Source organism: Fundulus heteroclitus, chromosome 19 (assembly GCF_011125445.2).
Source record: "Fundulus heteroclitus isolate FHET01 chromosome 19, MU-UCD_Fhet_4.1, whole genome shotgun sequence".
In the NCBI taxonomy this organism is placed as follows: domain Eukaryota; kingdom Metazoa; phylum Chordata; class Actinopteri; order Cyprinodontiformes; family Fundulidae; genus Fundulus; species Fundulus heteroclitus.
Genome location: NC_046379.1, coordinates 2,161,790 through 2,183,835, shown reverse-complemented (window position 1 = coordinate 2,183,835; position 22,046 = coordinate 2,161,790). Strand labels below are relative to the sequence as shown.

The following is a 22,046-nucleotide window of genomic DNA, read 5'->3' as shown; positions in this document are numbered from 1 at the left end:
ATAATAAGACCAGAGTGTATTTGGGAGATTTTTAAGATGTGATCCATGTGAAAAGTGAGGTCAGACGGTCTTGCACATGCACAGTTATTCAAAAAGGAACGGGGAAACTTCCAGAAAAATCGCCGACTCTAGCTTTAAGTACAGAAAAAAATAACACATTTTCAGTTGTTTAATGAAAATATTGCATTTGATATCCACAAGAGAATGACAGTAAAAGTACCAATAATATTTTTGAGATCAATCTTTGGATCAAGGTTTCCTTGTCATAAGGTTGGAAACTTAATGAGTGCTTGCCTTGCATTATTTTCCACAAATATTAACATCCCACAGAAAAACCTAGAAATGGCTCTGTAGAAATGACGACACATTTCCTACATTAGATGTTTATCATTACGACAAGTTGCTATGCAGCTCTAAATTAAATTCAAATACAACTTTATTGATTCAAAGAGAAATTAATGAAATAAGTGATGGGGTGCACTGAAAGAAAAATGGCTTTTTGGATTTCAAACGTTGCAGACCCATACGGTTCTAACTTATAAAGTTCCTCTGAAAGTTGCTCGTCTCATGTTGAGATCAGCGGCTACATGGAGGCTGAGTGTCTCTTTTGGTGCTGCGGTCCAAAGAATGGCACCAATTTGGGCAAATGTGAACAGGTTATTTTATGTTTAGACTCAAATGCGTGTCTTTGAATAATCCCTTTTTGTTTAGCATTGATTATATCAAGACATCCATTATTTTGATGACCATGTTAGTCACTTAATTAGAGCCCAGCTGTGTGTGATTTAATCTCAGCATAGCTGTCCTGTTTCTGACCTCAGGGGTTCTTCAGAGAACATTAGAGATCAACCAGCATCATGTAGATCAAGGAACCCAGCAGATAGCTCAGGGAGGAAGTTCTGGTCCAGTGTACAGCAGGATCAGGTTCTACAACAACATCCAGAGCTCTGATCATCATCTGGACCTGGAGAGAGGATGGACCACCTGCAGACCTACCAGGACATGGACGTCCACCTGGACTGACAGGCTGGACCAGGAGAGCATTGATCAGAGAAGCAGGAGGACCATGGAGGCTCTGGAGGAGCTGCAGAGATCTAAAGCTCTGATGGAAGAACCCACTAACAAGACGATTAATAGTAATGGTCTTAACATATTTTAACCTAATGGCAAATTGGCAAAAAGGAAATCATTCTTGCAAAAAAGCCATCAAAGTCCTCTTTGCAGTTTGCCACAAGCCATGTGGACCTTTTGTCCACATGTCTGCTGCATCTCCTGAGCATTTTTGCTCGGGTGGGAGCAAAAATAAATCTTTTCACCTGCACGCAAGATTCTATAGTGTTTTTAGGGAAAATGCTGTATATCACTCAGAAGAAATCATTCCCACAATCAAACCGTGTTTGTCCTCAGGAACAGGGAAGCAGGTCAGGGTTGATGGGAAGATGGATGGAGCTTAAATCCAGGACCATCCTGGAGGAAAACCTGTTGCAGGCTGCATGAGACTTGAGACTGCTCTGCAAAAAGGGAACTAAAATAAGTAAAATTTTCTTGAAATGAGTATATTTCCCTTGATTTGACCAGCTAAATAAGACTATTTGCCAATGGTATGAGTATTTTTACCCTTTAAATAAGATAATTAGATATCCTGCACTTGAAATGAGATGATGGAGATAATTGTTCTTATTTTAAGTGCAAAAATGTTATTCCATTGGCAAAACGTCTTATTTACCTGCTCAAATTTAAGGAAAAATACACTCATTTCAAGAGAATTTTGCTTACTTTTAGATCCCTTTTTGCAGTGTTGGGTGGAGGTTCACCTTCCAGCAGGAGAACCAGCCTGAACATGTAGTCAGATATAATATGGGATGGCTTAGATATAAGCAGAGTTAAGTATTAGGATGGCCTAGTCAAAGTAACTGAGAATCTATGACAAGATTAGGAAATTGATGTTCACACATACTCTGCATCCAATCTTAATGAATCTAAGCAATTTAGCAAAGAATGGGTGAAATGTTTCTAAAAAGCCAGGCCTACCCCACACAATCAGGCAGAGGTGTGTTTTAAAAGCACGCCACAACTTTCAGATTAACATTTTTCCATCCTCTTCACAATTATGCACCACTTTGTGTTTGTTTAGGACATAAAACCCCAATGAAATATATAGAAGTTAATGGTTGCATGCTTTTGTAAGGCTCTTTAACAGAATGCAGAACGTTGTGAATGACGTACTGAGAGTAAACGGGCTCCTCTGGCAGCTCAGAGGCTGACGCAGGCGCTGACGGTCCTGCTGACTGAAATAAGGGAAGTGACAAATCTTTTTAGTAAAATCACATTTTTTTTTCTTTGATTGCACCCACCCCCACCCTCAAAACACACACACACCCGTGTGTCTTGTGGTGCTCAGCAGAATCACACGCTTGGCTGAGTGCAGCGTTGAAGGATCGGCGTGTAGCGTGAGAAAGTGGAATGATTCAGCAAATCCCGTGTGCTGATGTTGTGGGTCTGACTAAAGCTGGCTGAGAGCGGGGAGGGACAGCTGTCTCCGTCCTGAGAAGAAGAGAGACCGGCAGACACAAGCTGGATGACACAAAAAGAGGCGCTGAGACTGGCAGGAGGAACTACTAGCCTCCTGCTCCATGTCCATCACTTGTAGTCCCTCTGAGGACGTCACCTGTCCCCGCCTCCCTGCTTTGTTCTGCACCACTTCTTTTTGTAATCATTAGTGAAAATTGCTTTTCATATATTGAAGCTCTTCCCAGATTTCTTCCTGTTTCCTTCTTCTTGCACAAAAAATCAAGATAAAACATTAATAATTGACTTGTACTTCTTTAGTAGTTCATAATTACAAATGCAAAGTGCTGTGAAAAGGTATTTTGCTCTTTATTTTCACTTTTGTAGTTTGCAAATGGAAAAATCTATCTAAACCAACCTGCTCCTATGTGGAAAAAGTAATTGCCCTCTTTGTTAAATAGCATATATTAACTATGATGATCTGCAAAATGAAGAAATTCCTCCAATGGGAACCAGTCTGCCAACACGAAGTAGGCTAAACAATCTCCAAAACCAACACGTCGTGGCTCATTTAGAGAACTTCAGGAACAGATGAGAAACATCATTGGTGACATCTTTGTCTGGAAAGGGGCAGAAAACCATTTCTAATGTCGGTGACTCCTGGAGAACCACAATAAGAACCCTGATCCACAGTTGGAGAACACGTGGAACAGTGGAGAACCTTCCCGGCAGAGGTCTACCTACCAGAATTACTCCAAGAGCTCATCAGGGACCCATCCAGGAGGTCAGAGAAGAGCCCAGAACCACCTGGGTTAAGGTCTGAGATTCAACAATAAGGAAGGAAGACCAAAAAGAACCTGAATATTTACTAATTAACATCTTGATAATTTAGTGGACGGTTTAGGAGGGTTGAGTCCTGCTACATCTGGTCTAAACCTAACAGCAAATCAAGGAAAAGTTCTCACCTACAGTCCAACATGGTGGACACGAGGGTCTGGGACTGCATCCAGACAACTTGCAATTCTGCTCTCTATCAGTTTATGAACACATGGGTTATTATTCTGCTCTCTAACAGAAAATCCTGAAGGTCTGACATCAGTTTGGGAACACATGGGTTATACATCTGGACAACGACCCAAAGACGAGCTGCTAGTTCACTGCTAAGTGGCCTTCAAAAAGAAAAAAAGAAAAAGAGCGGCCTAGTCAAATCCCGACCCAGGTCCTGCTGAGATCCTGTGTTATGACATTGACATGCTGGAAAAATTGTTGTTGTTTTTTTTTTTTTTCTGCCGAGGGTGAAACAACCACTCATTAGGGTGAAGGGAAAGATGTTTTTCACATCAGCCCGCGTTGGTTTGGGTAGATTTTCCTCCTTTTTAAATTAAATCATTGTTTGAAAGCTGCCTTTTATATCTACTCAGGTAATCTTTTGGAAATAAAAATATTGATCTGAAACTAAAAAAGCAGGAGTCTGACAGGTGGAAATCCTGTTCCTGGGTTTTGTTGCAGGATACAGAATCCTCTCCTTCCCTCATCCATTTAAATTCACTCCAGACTTGAATCTCTCCCTGCTTTAACCAAACATGTGGAAGTGCTACTGTCGTGGCGCGCTCTTTGTGTGTTGTGTGTGTGTGTGTGCGCTCGTGTTTCCGAAGCAGATGAGAGCTTCTAGGATGTTGATGATGATTAAGATAATGGTATGTGTATGAAAGATCCTCCGCAGACAGCTGAATAGGACCTTCTGTTGTCCTGGCCAAACATTGCCTGTCTGCTCATGCATGAGTGTGTTGCAGAGCCTCTGAATGTGTCCCATATCTGAGCCGTTAGCTCACCCGTTAGCCGGTTAGCTTGACTGTGAACAATCTCCTCCACAGTGGCTGTATTGTCAGCCCCGCTGCAGCCTCCAGCTCCTGCCAACTGCACCCGATGACGTCTGTGAGGCACGGCTGGAGCGTGCGTGCTGATATTCTAACGAGCAGCGCTCCGGTTTTGCTAACCTCTCGCCCTCTTTGTGTGTTCCAACCACAGGATGGAGAGTCTGTGGAGAGCAGTGTAACGTCCTGAAGATAAAACGTTGAAGTAAGTCGAGTCGCCCACTGCTCTGATTTTCTCCTTTTTCCGGGTTTGCAAAGAGCAACCTTGCAAAAATAAACAGAAAAACATTAAGGTTTTTCTCTATTTGTCACATTATAACCCCAGGCGTTCCCAGTTGTGGTCATTTAGACCAGAGATGCAATGAGAGGGATTAGATTAAAGTGGATTTGTGTGTTTCAATGGCCTAGTCAAAGCCTGGGCCTAAATCTAACTGAGAATGTTTGACGAGGCAAATTCCTAGATGCTCTCCATCCAATCTGACTGAGCTACTTTGGAAAGACCAAAACATGTTGGTCTGCAGATTTGCCCCGAAAGACCTGCAGCTTGAAGCGCTGGTAGTAATATGCAAGCTGCGCTTTTTACATTTTTGTTTTTAAGACGTTTCAGACCCTGTTCCTTCCTTTTTTGAATATTATTCAGTAATTAGTTTTGTGTCAGAGGTGCTATCCTGCAGGTTTTAGGTTCATCTCGTCTCCAGCACACCTGACTCCAATGAGTGGCTCTGCAGAGCTGACGGACAGGATGCTGATGAGGGAAATCAGACTCAGGTGTGTTGGAGGAGGGATGCATCTATTAGTTGCAGGGCTAACCTGTTAAATGCACATGAAATGCATTGAAGTCTGTGGTCGTAAAAACCTACAGATTGCAAAGAAGTTTAACCCAATATAAAAATCTACTCCTGCAAGGCTCCATATGTTAACAGTTCATGGCCTACTTTGACCCCATTTAGAGAACAAACCCATTCTGTGGGCTGCACAATATATCGCTAATTTATTGTCATCGTAATATTGTGGATCATAAACTGCATATTGCAAAGAACTGCCTGGATTGCAATAAGCTAATTATTTAAGCACCTTCAGGCTAATTAAATAAATATTTGCTGACTTTTGTTTTTTTACCACATGGTAAAAAAAGTTTGAGAAGATGAAGAGGTGGCAAAGTCGATAAGAAACTTAGTTGTTTAATTGCCAAAACATTAAAAGTTGGACAGGCGACCTTTTCCCTATTGTGCATGTTTTTGTTGTTTAGAAGCCGACTCATTATCTGGGCTCTTATGTTTGCTGTGATTATGAAGCAGAATCATAACATTAACGCTTCAGTTTCTTTCTGTATTTATCACAATCATTTACTAATATTACCGCATATCGCAACTTTTCCTGATACGGTTCCGCCCTAAGTTTACCCATTTGCATTTTTATTGGACGAGTGACATCGTTATCCTTTTATTATTATAATATTGTATGAATCTGTAGGATGTAAATTAATATAAGCCGTAGACTTACGGTAACCCAGAAGGGACAAACTGAGCTCTGGCCTTTTTAAAAAGGACGCTTCTGCTTCTTGTTGCTCATTTTCTGAACTTTATCCCCGTTTTCTTTTCTTTCCTCCCCTCCTGAACGTCTCCTCCCATTCTTCCCACTGCTTGCCTCTCCACGCCCCTCTGTGCGCCTGTTTCCGTTCGGCGGCGCGGTTCCGTCCGTCACGCAGCAGTGACACGCCTACGGGTTCTGCAGCGTATGGAGCAGCCGGGTTAGCGCGCACGCAGCACTGTTTGTGGTCGGATCTCTCCCAGGTTGTTTGAGGTCAGATGGAGGCGTTTCCTGTTTGCTTTAGTCACCTGGTGCCATTACTCTGGGTCCGCGTCTCCGTCCTGATTCGTAATGCTTGCTCCTCAGGACCTGCATGTTTGGTTGTTTTTATCAGAACCACAGAGCGTACCTTGTGGTCTGTATGAGCGGCATCTCTTCTTTGCACTGTCACTACCTCCTGGTACTCTACCCGCACCCCCCAGGATGCTTTCCTTCCTGCTGCAGTGATGCACCAAGACATCCTGGATCAGTTCTGCTTTGTGTTCTGGCTGCCTCACACCGAGTCAGGTTCTGGTTCCGCTGGAGGTTACTTCCTGTTTAAAAGGAGGGTTTCTTGTCCACTGTCGCCACGTGCAGCCTCAGCATGAGGGACTGCAGCAACTGGACTCTAGAGCATTGTTTTAACCACTCATCTTGGACTGGAACGGTTCTGTTTATACGGCTGGATTTAATAAATCCGGACACATGTAGGTAATTTCTGAGTCCTCATAGACGTAACCTCAGATGTGACCTGTTTAATTATTTATTGACCAACGTGAATCATCAGGGTCCGGCTAATCAAACGCGTGTGTTTCACTGAATCAACAGCAGGTTTAAGCATCTGTTAAAAAGCAGAATGCTCTGCATTGTCTGGAAAATAAAGTTGTTGTTTTACCAGTTTTCTCCAGATTTTAGTTAAGCTTTTCCTCTAGCAGAGCTGAAAAGCAGGACTTGAATGAAGAATTGTGATAAAAGTCCTTTGGTTTGTTGACATCTTGGTGTTTTTTAATAATAAACCGTCGTCAGGTTGACTCATGCAGATTCACCCAGACGTCCGCAGACAGCCAGCTGCTCCGGGTTGGATCTGACAAGTGTGATCATGTTGTGTTGTTTTCATGTTCCCTTATCGGTGTGAAACGGCGACACTCGTGCTCTCGCATTCCTGCTGCAGCAGCTCATTGTGTGACTCAAGCTGCTGCCGGTCCTCCTCGGCTGGATTTGGAGACTTCAGCTGACATCTGCTGCAGAGTGTTTGAGCAGCTGTTTGCTGGAGTTTTAAATGGGTATGAAGGACAGCGCCGGGCCGGACCGCTCGCGCCTCTTTAACGGCAGGTCAGGGAGTTCCTCCTCCGGGGAGATCAGTCCCTCTCACATTGCTCTGTCAGCATTTCCACTTGTTTATGTTATTTAGTGTGTTTTGAATTATGTAGTTGAGCATCTTTTTATGCAGATTTTGTTTTACTGGGGCAGTTTGGGTTCATATGAACTCTTAAAGTTGATGCTTTTATTATTGATCATAGATTTTGGACATAAAATACATTTAATTTTCCCTCGTTATTCTAAGCAGTTCACTTAGCTTCAGGCTGTTGGATAATTACCGTCCAGCTCCTCCCTCCTGCGTGACGCCACGTCTCTGGAGTGTTAAACATTTACAGAGTTTTATTGGAGGCTGATGCACAGTAAAGCCGAGTGTTTGTCAAAGTGTTCGCACTCGAAGTCTCACACATCCAGAAGCTGGTGGGTTCGTATCCCGGTGTTTCTAAGCTTCCTCTGCGACGATTATGTACACAGAGCCGGAATAATTACAGGTTCTACAGAACATTACGCAATACGCACGGCCAGTTCATGCATGTATGGATTAAATTAAATCTGGAAGATCCACTTTTGAAAGCTTGAACTTCTAATGGCCCTGATGCCAGGTGTCCCTGATGCCAGGTGTCCCTGATGCCAGGTGTCCCTGATGCCAGGTGTCCCTGATGCCAGGTGTCTATGATGCCAGGTGTCCCTGGGGCCAGGTGTCCCTGATGTCAGGTGTCCCTGATGCCCCAGGTGTCCCTGATGCGCCAGGTGTCCATGATGCCAGGTGTCCATGATGCCATGTGTCCATGATGCCAGGTGTCCATGATGCCATGTGTCCATGATGCCATGTGTCCATGATGCCAGGTGTCCATGATGCCAGGTGTCCCTGATGCCATGTGTCCATGATGCCATGTGTCCATGATGCCAGGTGTCCATGATGCCATGTGTCCCTGATGCCATGTGTCCATGATGCCAGGTGTCCATGATGCCATGTGTCCATGATGCCATGTGTCCCTGATGCCAGGTGTCCCTGATGCCAGGTGTCCCTGATGCCAGGTGTCCATGGGGCCAGGTGTCCATGATGCCAGGTGTCCCTGGGGCCAGGTGTCCATGGGGCCAGGTGTCCATGATGCCAGGTGTCCCTGATGCCAGGTGTCCCTGATGCCAGGTGTCCATGATGCCATGTGTCCATGATGCCAGGTGTCCATGATGCCATGTGTCCCTGAGGCGCCAGGTGTCCCTGATGCCAGGTGTCCATGATGCCAGGTGTCCCTGAGGCGCCAGGTGTCCCTGAGGCGCCAGGTGTCCCTGATGCCAGGTGTCCATGATGCCAGGTGTCCCTGAGGCGCCAGGTGTCCCTGATGCCCCAGGTGTCCCTGATGCCCCAGGTGTCCCTGATGCCAGGTGTCCATGATGCCATGTGTCCCTGAGGCGCCAGGTGTCCCTGATGCCAGGTGTCCATGATGCCAGGTCTCCCTGAGGCGCCAGGTGTCCCTGATGCCCCAGGTGTCCCTGATGCCCCAGGTGTCCCTGATGCCCCAGGTGTCCCTGATGCCAGGTGTCCCTGATGCCAGGTGTCCATGATGCCAGGTGTCCATGATGCCATGTGTCCATGATGCCAGGTGTCCCTGAGGCGCCAGGTGTCCCTGATGCCAGGTGTCCCTGATGCGCCAGGTGTCCCTGATGCCAGGTGTCCCTGATGCCAGGTGTCCATGGGGCCAGGTGTCCCTGATGCCAGGTGTCCATGATTCCAGGTGTCCCTGGGGCCAGGTGTCCATGGGGCCAGGTGTCCATGATGCCAGGTGTCCATGATGCCAGGTGTCCCTGATGCCAGGTGTCCCTGATGCCAGGTGTCCCTGATGCCAGGTGTCCATGGGGCCAGGTGTCCCTGATGCCAGGTGTCCCTGATGCCAGGTGTCCCTGATGCCAGGTGTCCCTGATGCCATGTGTCCATGATGCCAGGTGTCCATGATGCCATGTGTCCATGATGCCAGGTGTCCATGATGCCATGTGTCCCTGAGGCGCCAGGTGTCCCTGATGCCAGGTGTCCATGATGCGCCAGGTGTCCCTGATGCGCCAGGTGTCCATGATGCCAGGTGTCCATGATGCCATGTGTCCCTGAGGCGCCAGGTGTCCCTGATGCCAGGTGTCCATGATGCCAGGTGTCCCTGAGGCGCCAGGTGTCCCTGATGCCCCAGGTGTCCCTGATGCGCCAGGTGTCCATGATGCCAGGTGTCCATGGGGCCAGGTGTCCATGATGCCAGGTGTCCATGATGCCAGGTGTCCATGGGGCCAGGTGTCAGGACTTCCGGGGTTATTTACTTCAGCAGAGAGTAAAACATTTTCTCCATTTGGATTTGTTTGGGGTTTTTCTGATCCGACGAGCTTCTGGTTCATTTCAGGACAAACTGGGGACAGACTGGCTCTTATTATTATTATTATTATTATTATTATTATTATTATTATTATTATTATTATTATTATTATTATTGAGCGGTTTAATATTATCTCTTTGCTCCTTTTTATCGCAGCAACTTGTAGCTGTAACCCTGATTTACGCTGCAGAACACATTTTCCTTCAACATTCAGGCTCTGGGATTAGAACCAGAACCATGGAGCTCTCAGGCCTGCAGTCGGATCAGAAAACGAGAGGAACCAGAACCTCTCTGCCTGTCTCATAACCATCAATGTTTCTGTCTCAGCCTCTCTGGCTTTTCTCCTCCGCCTCTTCTCCGCCCTCCTGCACAACCAGATCCAGCCGAGCCTCTGGGCTTCAGGGCTGAAGATGCTGGTGTGTTTCCATCGCAGGTCTCAGAGTAAATCTGACTCTGATGTGCATCAGATGCATCTCAGCTGCCGCTCAAACGATCCGTTAACATAAGCGAACCTCCTATTCATTCATTGCACACAGATTAATATGTTTCTGTCAGTTTCAGTAACATGTGATGTTCCATCGAACCAACACAAAGGATTTTAATGCAGAAAGGTGGTCCGACTGGTCAGTATCTCCACGTTCTGCACAGCATCTGCACTCGGTACCCGGTCTGGACTCCTTTTGCGTGAACTACTGCATCAGTGGAGATCAGGCTGAGGTTCTGCTGAGGAAGTCCTGGTTGTTTTAACGGTGACCTGCAGCTGCTTGACCCATAGATTCTCTCTGGGTTTTAGGTGAGGCCGGTTTGTCGGCGTTGCCATGCTGATTAAAGACGATACTGGTACCGAAGGAAGCATAAATGACCGTTCACACTGAGCCTGGTTCTGGTTCTGCTGGAGGTTCTCCTCCCTGTTAAAGGGGAGTTTTCCTCTCCACTGTCGCTTCATGCATGCTCAGTATGAGGGATTGCTGCAAAGCCATCAACAATGCAGACGACTGTCCACTGTGGCTCTACGCTCTTTCAGGAGGAGTGAATGCTGCTTGGAGAGACTTGATGCAACCTGCTGGGTTTCCTTAGAGAGGAAACTTTCTCACCAACCTGGAGGATCTGATGGAAGCTGACTTTGGAGAGAGCCTTGGGATGACATGTTTCATGAATTGGCGCTATATAAATAAAATTTAATTGAATTGAAAATAAAGTTCTGTAGAACGTCTGCTAGATGGCGGCTCTGAATTTTGGACCTGATAAAACCCAGTGGACCAGAACCAGCAGATGACAGCTTTCTTCCTCTTTATAACTAAGCTGCTCTTCTTCTACACGTATTGTTGACCTCCACGGTTTCGCCACACGTCGGCACGTTTTCGGTCAGGATCCCCTTTAATGAAGCTTTATTTTAATTCAGCCGCGTTCTTGCAGAAACTTACAGCTCACCTCCCATGTTGGTGTTTTTTTTCTGGACTGAAAGAGGGCAAGAAACAAAAAGAAATGAAATAAAAGGCAGCACGACGGCGCAGGAAATGGCAAACCGACCATTAAAGGACGCCGGGCTTTCTTTTTCTTGGAAAAACGGGAAATTGCCGGCCAAACTTCAGGTCGCCACCATCCTGTGGTTCCGCCGCTGCGCCGGCATCCATCCACACACTTCAGACATTTTGACTGGACCCGGGCCCCTTTACTCTGTTTATGAACCAGAGGAGCTTCAAAACCAACTCCATGTCAAGTGTTTCTTTCTTTCTTTTTTTTTCATGAAGAGAACAAAATGTACCGAAGGCAACGAGCCGGGCCTTAGAGCTTTAATTATATGGTTTATGGTCGTGACCTTGGTATGTGTGTGTGTTTGGGTTTTTAAGAAATCCTGGATCGGTTGATAGAACTCTCTTGCTAAGCTGCAGCCACATCAAGACGTTTCAGTTTTACTCCGCGACGGCGTTAAACGGCCTTATGTTCAAGGCGCTTCCCAGCTGCACGCATGGACAGCCGCCCGGTTGGGACGCAGCGGCGGAGGAAGGTGCTGAGGTCACCTGGGATTGAAATTCAACGTTGGGTTTAAAAGTGTCGTGTAAGAAAAACGCCCCGGTAAGACGTGGTGATGGCAGCATGGTGCTGTGGGGACGCAGCCTTTATACAGGAAATAAACCCGATGGAGGCGGTAAAACGTTTGAGGCTATCCACGACGGCGCTAAACGTAAAGCCAGAGCTGCAAACGAGATGGTTTAGATCACGGGTGTCCAATCTGGACAACTGCAGTTCACATATGGTACAGATTTGATTGGGCCCACGGCGAGTCGAGTTGTTGCAGATGAACAAGTTTTGTAACAAAATAAACAAACAAAAAAAAGTTTTTTTCAGACCTACTTTCTTTTTTCTTTCTTTCTGGCTATTTAAAATGTTGCATGTTGAATTTATGGTTGAGCAGCTGAAAAGAAAGTGATTCACCATTAAATTATTTTGTATTTTTCATATTAGCCTGTTGGTACTGAAATTTTTACGCACCCCAGATGTCCAGATTACTATCAATGTGTCAGAATGGCCTAGTTAAAGCCCAAACCTACATCTGACAGGGGCTAAACAACATTTTTGGAAGAGAAAATAAACTTTTTGGCGTGCAACACTGGTGAAGACAAACCTCCAAAGACCTGCATGGTTCTACAAAGTTCATATCCGGGGGGGGGGGGGGGCTAACTATAAATGCAAAAAAATTAGACATTTTTAAACGTTTTTCCTCCTCCTTCACAATTATTCACCACTTTGTGTCGCATTAAATCCCAGGACGGTCGGTTTCTGGTGGTCTGGGAACGCTTCAGAACCCCACAGGAGGAGCCGCCTCTGCGTTCTCACGTGCTGCTCATCAGGAAAACATCTGAAATCTCTCAGGTCATGTTTGCCTGTGGGACTTCGTTAGTAAATAACCAACATGTCAACATTGTGGCCTTTTCCGAGCGTTCCTCCGGCGAAGCGAGTCTGGTTTTAATCCCGCAGCTTCACAGCAGCAGCCCGAGTCCATGTGGAGGAACGTCGTGTCGGGATGGAGGTCCACGTTACGCTGTTAAACGTTTATGCAGCTTATCACCTGGAGGTGAGTCGGCATCTGATCAGGAAGGCCCAACCAGACGCGTCCCACTGGGAGCCGATCTGGGATGAGCGGGGGACGATGGATGGATCTGGTTAAGATCCAAAACTCACTAAAGAGACCTGTTATGATTGGCTCTGATGATAAGACACACCTGAGATCAGGTGTGCAGACCCAGTCGTACCCTGAGACACCTCCATCCACGGTTTGCCTGCAGCCACCGGGTTTTACCGTTGACTCTCTACCAGCTTTCAGCGTCTGCAGACTGAAGGTTTTTGTCCTTCGCTCCTTAGGTTTTGGCCGGAGAGCGTCTGCAAACAGCCCTGCTACACATTTTCAGCTAGAGCTAGGCTCCGGGCTTTGACTAGGCCCTTCTAAAACATGAATATACTTTCACCTAAACCGTCTACATTCTAGACTTCCCTCTTTCCCAACCTCTAACAGGTTCATCCTCGCAGCATGATGCTGCCACCACCATGTCTCAGGGTGGGGGGGGTGCACAGTGCTGTGACTCAGGTGAACACTTTAACAGCCTCCTTGCTTTATTTTTCAGCGGTTAAGTTTTTCCCCGAGCCTCGTTCTGCAGCCCTGAGCTGAAATACTTTCCACCTCGGACCAAATCTGCCTCTGACAGATTTATGAGGGTCTCCTGTTGTATTTTCAGTCGGCTGGAAGAGGATCAATGGAGGAGGACAAGTGTGGTGCCAAGCAACTGGCCGAAGACAACAGAGGAAAATCTTGGTCTGTAACTCGCTGAGAACATTCCTCCGGATGAAGAACGCCGAGTCGAAAGGTGTCTCTGTCTCTCTGTCCCTACGACTTCGTCTCCTGAGGATCGCTAAACCGCCAGACATCGAGGAAAGACGAACGCGATTAAAACGCGTGCGTTCAAAGCGCGTCGCTCTTATTTATTCCTCCAGAAGGCTTTTAACGAGCTGCGGGAAGACGGCTCTGGTCTCCGTGCACCAAATAAAAGCATAGAGAGAGTATATAACTCCATCTTGGGGAGGGCCTGACGACACGTTGAGGAGCTCTGCACACACATGGTTCACATGCGTGCAGATTTACTGCGCCGCCGCTCGTCTTCGCAGCAGCGACATGTCAGAGGAAGCTGCAGAGATCTCCCTGTGTTGTGGTTTCAGGCTTCAGAAGGGCGAGCCCTGTAACGAGGGGGGGGGGGGGGGTTATGGCTGGCAAGTGATGATGTGCCCAGATGTTGTGTCCTCCCCTCAGGTCGATACGGATCCTCTTTCTTCCTCTGTGGTCAGCGTGAGAAGCTCTGCCTCGTGATGGGGGAAGGGGGCTACCTGAATCATGCATGACACACGCGTGTTGGCTGCCAGGGTCACGGTGACCCTTAATGCGCCGTGACGACGGCATGACCTAACCCCAGCCCCTAGCTAACGACACAAAGGGACACCGTGGCCGAAGCGTTCCTCCTCCATTCCTTAATGACGGTCCCGGGGGACTGAGACGTGCTGCACTGCAAAAACGCAACTAAAAATAACTAAAATGTTCTTAAAATAAGTGTATTTTTCCTTGATTTGAGCAGGTAAATAAGATGATCTGCCAATAGAATAAGATTTTCTGCACTTAAAATGAGATATACTGCACTTGAAATAAGATGGAGATGAATTGTTCCCATTATCTCATTTTAGGGGTCAAAATACTCCTTCCATTGGCAGATAATCTTATTTACCTGCTCAAATCTAGGACAAAAACAAACGTTAAGAACATTTTGCTTATTTTTAGAGCCGTTATTTTGCAGTGTGTCAGCAGAAACAGGCGTGGATCGATGCGGGTAGGAGAGCAGGGAACAAAGCATGTGGGCCTGAGCGTGCAGCCATGCTGAAACACACACCCTGCTTTAACGTGCAGCGGGAGGACCGAGCCTGTCTATAATCTCACCTTAGAGCTAAACCTGACCCCCAGCCCAGGATGAAACTCTACGTCAAAGTCCTCACTTTACCGGTAAAATGAGCGAAACGTGTTGGCGCTCAGCGGCGAGGACGAGAAGACAGAAACTCAGGAGCTCCTGCTGTGAAGGACAGACAAGGTGACTCTGACAGGAGAACACTTGATCTGTGTGGATGACTCCTCCACAGATGATGGGATTTATTTGATTTATTTTTATTAAAAAGACGGAGGCTGGAGATCTAAGGGAAGAGGAGAAACTTTGCCTCGTAAACTTTCCCACATTCTGTGACGTTACGGCTTCTGTCTGTTAAGTCCTTGGGATTTAATGTGAGAGAAAAAATAGAGTTTAGACTCTGCTGTCTGCTGTCTGGTCTTCCTTCGTTATGCTATGACCTACCAGGACATGGAGGCAGCATCATGCTGTGTAAATTTAAGTTTTGACATTTATTTAAATCTAAATAAACTCACAATCAAGCTTAACAGATGAGTTAAAGCAGCACCGTGTCGGTTCAGACCCAAGTATTAGACTAATTTGAGATATTAAATGATTTTTCAGGTCAATATGCAGATTATTAGGGCCGCCTTTCTCCGAATGTGTCATGTGACCTAGAGCGGCGCTTTACGGCAGCCTGAGCTCCCCTGGAGGGCGAATATCCTGCGTTTAAATCCTTTCCACATTCAGAGCCTTCAGTTGTGGTCTAAATGAAGTGGAAAGGCAAAGCTTTGGTCTGAATTCCTGTTGGAGCTCAAAGACCTGCAGCCCGCTGTCAGCAGCTTCTGAGAACGCGTCTTTTTCACGCCGTTTGGATTATTATAACAAGCGCATGCCTTTAATCATAGGAAAAGAGTTTTTTTTTTTTTTATAAATGTATGACTTTTTGACATCAGAAATGTCCAAGTTTTTCTTGCAATTATGTGAAATGAATCTCAAAATTTTTCTTTTTTTTTTTTGTAGGAAATTTACTCCTTCATGTCTAATAATTATTATTTTTATTATTATTTACCATCAATGGCAGTTAAACAGTTTTGTTTTCTTTTGGAAATTGTGGAAATAAACATATATTTCCTTATTTGTGAAAAATATAACTTTTATATTACAAAATATAACTTTACAAGACGCTCAGAATGCCTCATTTTAACACAGGCCTCGCTTTTTTTGTAAGTGTTCTCCTAATATTACAACTTTATTCTCGCAATTTTATCACTTTATTCATGTAATTTCCAAAGGGAAGCATTGATCCATGAAGTGCTTTGTGTAAACGTGGAGGACTTTCCCCAATGATGCGGGCACATTCCCAAGAAAAATAAAGTTTAACCGGGCGCTTTGACATGGTTCTGAAAAACGGGGAATGTTTATTTAGACGCTCCGCAGAAAGACCTGTGACGTAACAGCAAAGAAAACGTAACAGAAAAATCTGAGCGACTTGAAAAATATGCCACAATAAATAATCTAAAGATGTCTAAACAACACTTTGGAAGACTAAATTTACCTTTTCAATACTTAAGAGGCCCCAAGCACAAAACAAACGGCATTTAAGAGCTGAAATAGTGGATTTAGCTTATTTTCCTCATTAAACAGGAGAGCTAACTTTACATGCTTCTACTTTTCTTGTCCTCGAGTAAATTTTTGTCATTCTGTGGTTATTATTACAAAATAAAGATCGTCCACAATCCTGCACGTCGGCTCTTCTGCTGTGTTGAACTTGCTGCATCCTTTTCTAATCAGATGCCAGAGCCTTGTTCTGCCCTCTCCCTCTCCCCTCCCTCTCCCTCTCAATGGGAGACTCTGAGTTTAATCTAGAGGAGTAAATATAATCTTGTCTTTACGAGTAACTCCATGACGTCTCAGTCTGCTGCTCCAAACTGGTCCGCTGTCAGATTCCAAAACACAGAGACAGTTTAATTTTGCGACACTGCAGTACTGCCGACGGCCTTCAGGGGCACTAGACCTGGAAGTTACAGGTCTAGTGCCCCCTAGTGGCTACAAGTTACATGATGCGGCTTTAAAAGAGCAGTTTTTCTTCTTGAAACTGGCTCAAAATGAGAGCTTTAAACGAGCAGAACCTGCACGGACCGACTCTTCTCGACGTACTTTTGCCGTTGCGTCGATCTCCTTGGTTTATTTGTTTGCTCGACATGACAAAAGATGCATCTCAGGCCTGTTTTCCAGAAGCCCGGCCCTCATCTGACATGCTTTTTTTAAAACATATATGGATCATCCAATTATTCAATATTGCTTTCAAACTTGTGGGAAGTTGGGACATCCTTTTCCAGTTGAGGGAGGATTTTATTTTGGTGGTTTGGTGACTGAGTTCATGTGTTCAGCTGCTCTTGAGCCGCTTTCTTCCCTTTCATGGCTACTTTTGGGAGTTTTAACAGTCATTGACAAATCATGGATGACTAAGTGTCATTTCCTCTCTTTCTCTCCTACAGATGACAGATCTCTCTGCTAAACACCATTTAGGGGCAGTTTTGGAGACCTAAATATACAGTTAGACGACCGCAACAAGACAGGCTGACAAGAGGACCAGAAGAGCACTTTTAGGTCTTGCTATCGCTGCCACACAGATGTGGAAATCCCAAAACTCTGCCGTCAAGTAAGCTGAACATCGAAAACAAAAGCCAACGAATCCACTGGAAGGTTTGCAGCCATGTCGGATCACAAAGACATGACGCACCGCCACTTACGGCACAAGCTGCAGAGTCTGAGCAGAAGGCTGGACGAGCTGGAAGAAGCGACTAACAAGCTGCAGAAGTCTGAGGATGAGCTGCTCGACCTGCAGGTTGGTGTCAGCCGACGTGTCTGAAGACGTTCTGTAATTTAGTGGTTTTAGTCGTGCTGTTTGGAGATCAGAAGCAAAATAAAGGGAGACTAGGCTTTATACGGTCTAATAAAATATACAATTAAAGTCAACATATGCAAGTTTTTAAAGATAATTTAGATTTCATGAAAATACTCAAGTATAGTTAAGTATTTATTATTACAGTGGTCTAACCCTTACAAGGTCCTTTAGAAGCACAACACATTTGTTTCTTAATACAAAACATCCCCAAAACTGCTGAAATAATACAATTTTTATATTAAATTTATATTTTGCCCACTTCTTTTAAATTCACCTCAATCTGAAAAAATTATACCAAATAAAGAGTCGTATTTCAGAGTAATAGTGTTTATCTATCTCCATAGATTTTCATTAACAGAAAAATATTAAAATAATTCCCATAATATACATTTCAGGATATATTTGCTTTTTGTTATTAATCAGAGACTGGCATCAGCATTAAATTTGGTGCCTTATTAGTTTCTCTGCGATGACAGGTTGAAAAAATAAGTGAATAAATTACAATCAATGTCCTAAAGGCCAAAAAAAAGTGTTTCCCAAAATGGCTGTAAACATTTATTATTTATTTATTTTATTATTATTTTGCACTTTCAACAACTCCACTGTTAAAATGTTCCTAAGCCTGAAATGTTCATCATTTGTTAATAATAATTTTTGGGATTGTAGCTCTTTTTTTATTGAATACTGAAATAAGTTTCATGAAATAATAATAATGATAATGATAATGATGATGATGATGATAATACTGCTACTACTGCTAATAATAACAATAATAATACTGCTACTACTGCTAATAATAATACTGCTACTACTGCTAATAATAACAATAATAATACTGCTACTACTGCTAATAATAATAATAATAATAATAATACTGCTACTACTGCTAATAATAATAATAATAATAATAATAATACTGCTACTACTGCTAATAATAATAATAATAATAATAATAATAATACTACTACTACTACTACTAATAATAATAATAATAATAATAATAATAATAATAATAATAATAATAATAATAATAATAATAATACTGCTACTACCGCTAATAATAATAATAATAATACTGCTACTACCGCTAATAATAATAATAATAATACTGCTACTACCGCTAATAATAATAATAATAATACTGCTACTACCGCTAATAATAATAATAATAATACTGCTACTACCGCTAATAATAATAATAATAATAATACTGCTACCGCTAATAATAATAATAATAATAATACTGCTACCGCTAATAATAATAATAATAATACAACATCAACACTTTGTATAAAAACAGGTGGAAAATCAGCACAGGCTGTCTGTTGCAGGTTGACTAGATGTGTGTGAGATGTTTGGAGGAGGAAAGGATGAATTGAACCGGAGCTTTTTAGATTAAAGATGAACCGGATTAATGAACTCGCTCCTCTGCAGGACAAGATTATCCAGGCAGAGGGCAGCAACTCGTCTCTGCTGGCCGATGTGGAGGCCCTAAGAAAACGTCTCCTGAAGATCCAGGGCAAGGATGAGGAGGTACGCAAAGCCGAGGACCTCTGTCGCGTGGTTCGAGAGAAGCTGGAGGAAGAGGAATACCTGACGAAGGAGCTTAAGGGAGAGATCGAGCGTCTGCAGCGGAGGCTGGCTGAGCTGGAGAAACTGGAAGAAGCCTTTGCCAAAAGCAAGTCTGACTGCAGCCAGCTCTGCCTCGGCCTCAACGAGGAGAAGAACCTCACCAAGAAGCTCTCCTCGGAGCTGGACACGCTCAGAGCGCGCTTGAAGGAAGTGGAAGGTTCTGAGACGAAGCTGGACAAAGCGGAGCAGGCTCTGGCCAAGGAGCTGGAGAAGCTCAAGGCCTTCACTCAGGCGTTTGTCGGCGAGCGCAAGAAGCTGCTGGAGAAGCAAAGGGAGGACGAGAAGCTCATCCAGAAGCTCACCGAGGAGAAAAAGAGCCGCTTCGGCGTGACGACGGGCCCGGGCCGTGCCGACTTCATGAGTTCAAGGATCGAGGACGAACTGTCCTCCACCGCGCTCTTCACCAGCAAGCTGGCTGGCAAGAAGAACCTGGACTACCTGAAGCTAGCCGACGAGAAGCTGGACGGTCTCAGCAAGCCTGAGATGAAGAAGGGCGGCGGCCTGGACGGCCCGCAGGAAGAAGACAACAAAGTAAAGGAGCTCACGCAGGAGGTGGAGAAGTTAAAGGACCGCCTGAAGCAGCTGGAGGTGGTGGAGGAGGACCTGAAGAGCTCGCAGTTCAAGAACGGCGAGCTCCACGAGAAGTTCCAGGTGGAGCAGAAGCGAGCGCGTCAGCTGAGCGAGCAGGTGGAGCAGCTCCGGACGCAGCTGTGCGGCAAAGCTGCCGCCGGGGGGAAAGCCGTCGGCAAGGCGGAGAAACACGGCGCCGGAAACCCGGCCAAGGTCCTGGAGAACGGCAAAGCCGAGAGCGAGGAGCTGCTGTCCAAGAGCGCCATCAGGCCGGAGAAGCCTAAATTTAAAAGTTCTGCCGCTCTCCCCGAGCCCGGCTCTCCGAAGCTGAGGAGAGACACCAGACTGAGGAACAAAGAGTTCAGTCAGGTGGAGGAGAGTTTTCCGAGGAGAGCGCTGAGTCCTCTGAGGAGCAGACGGACCCCCAAGGCCTCGCCGGCTACATCCGATAATGGAGTCACGGCACGATTCCCTGAAGACAGGGCTAAGCCGTACGGCTCCGCCAACTCAGCCTCTGAAGTGAAGAAAGTGTCCGTCCTGAGCCGCTACCCTCCAGCCGCTAACGAGCAGAAGTCCCTGAGGACGCCGTTCAAACAGGCCGACGCCGACATGAAGCCCAGAGAGAGGTTTTCCAAACCCTGCGTGGGCAGCGACAGCGAATCCAACAACTCTGACGCCGTGCCCGACAGCGCCGCCGAGAAGGAGGCGGCGTCTCCCTCCGGCCAGGAACCGCTGCAGGAGTCCGTCTCTTCGTCTGCGGCGCCCGCCCTGTCCAAGGCCAACGGGCCTTACGCGGCCTACAGGTCTCACGTCGCGCCGCCGCTGCCCAACGACCACGGCTCAGACGGCCACTCGTCCGCCTCTGAGACCGAGTCCACCGGCTCCAGGCCCTCAGAGGTGGATCCCGCAACCGAGACGGCGGCGATATCTGCGAGCATCAGGGCGGCGCCCTCCAGGTACGCCAGACACCCTCGTGTCCACGACTCGCCGTCAGAAGGGTCCTCCTCCAGGAGCTCCTTTGACGAGGAGCTCCACGCCAGGGCGCCCGACGGAGGCCCCCACGCTGCCGCTCCGTCATCCGTGGAGATCCAGAGGGTGTGCAGCCCTCGAGAGGCCCTGCGGTCGAAGGCCGTCATCAAGCCCGCCATCATCGAGATCGACAGGAAGGAGGTCATGATCTCGGAGCCCTTGTCGACAAACGGGAAGCCCAAGATCTCCACCAAGCCGGTGGTGACCACCAGCAGCAGCAGCAAGATGACCAGCAGCATAACCATCTACCCCAGCGAGCCGAGCTCCTCGCGGACGAGCAGCCGCAGCAGCAGCTTATCCAGCGAGGCGCCACCTGCCAAGGAGCGCCACACGTCCACGAGCAACTTCCTCATAGGTGGGTGCAGACGCTGCTTCCACCTGGTTCACAATCATGACGCTGATTATTGTGTTATTGTATCACTAATATAATCATTATTTAATAACAATACTAATATTTAGTATTATTAAAAGTAGAGTCACAGATATTTCCCCAAGTCCCCTTTTGAATAACACCGTTTTACCTGCTCTTCCACTCCTCAGGGGAAAAAATTGTCCCAAATCCACTCTGGTCCTTTGTCTAATTCTCATAAACATGATCATGGTTCGCTTCAAAAGTTCAAAGTAGTGTTGCGCATCGGCCGGGGCGCCGATCCAGCACTAAAATGTTGGTATCGGTGAGTACCAACAAATAGGTCACAGTTACCATTTTGATGTTTGCATGTCACTTGAACGCAGCCTTCTCTCTCCCGACACTCACTAGTTCTACTGGATTCACTCTGTATTAGTCTTTTTCCTGCTTTAATAAGGTAGCAGCTTGACAAAGCCATGATAGCAATTATTTTACATCCAAGTAGTATGCTGTTCTTCATATATACACACACACATAAATTTCAAAGTAATGGTATCCGTATCGGCCGATACTGCACAGCCAGGTATCGGGTATCGGTATCGGGGCCAAAAAATGGCATCGGCGCAACACTAGTTCAAAGTCTACGGTGAGAGCAGCGGAGCTACAATGATCAGCTAGCCGCTAAGCTAACGGCTAAGCTAACCGGATATATAAACACAGCCAGCAAGCTGAAACTAGGAAGGAATGAGCATGGATACTGGCGTTACGTAAGCGCGTCAGAATGACGGCATGTGGGACAACCAGTAGATAAGGAGATTCCCCCAGAACATGAGGGACAGAGGAGGGTGACAGCAGGAACAAAACTCTGACGAATCCCTGCCCTTAGCACCGAAACGCAGGGATTAGTTTTTACAGGCCTGCAGCTCCCACAGAGATGGCATTTTTAACCTCCTTTTTCTGAATGCATTTCAGGATGGAAGGACGATTTTACCCTGTATAATAAAAAGTGTT

At 46.0% G+C, this 22,046-nt stretch overlaps 1 protein-coding gene across 4 annotated transcripts in view; it reads left to right on the top strand.

Moving 5' to 3' along the window:
- luzp1 (leucine zipper protein 1) overlaps positions 1-22,046 on the top strand; it is a 60,016-nt gene that overhangs the window by 27,050 nt on the left and 10,920 nt on the right. For 3 of the 4 annotated variants that reach the window (XM_036150509.1, XM_036150508.1, XM_036150506.1), the window contains exons 2-4: positions 4,537-4,587; positions 17,046-17,395; positions 18,890-21,041. In XM_036150509.1, coding sequence (XP_036006402.1) covers positions 17,264-17,395; positions 18,890-21,041 — 2,284 coding nt within the window. In that variant the 5' untranslated portion in view covers positions 4,537-4,587; positions 17,046-17,263. The remainder of the gene's footprint in view (positions 1-4,536; positions 4,588-17,045; positions 17,396-18,889; positions 21,042-22,046) is intronic. The other variant, XM_036150507.1, reaches the window with a different exon arrangement.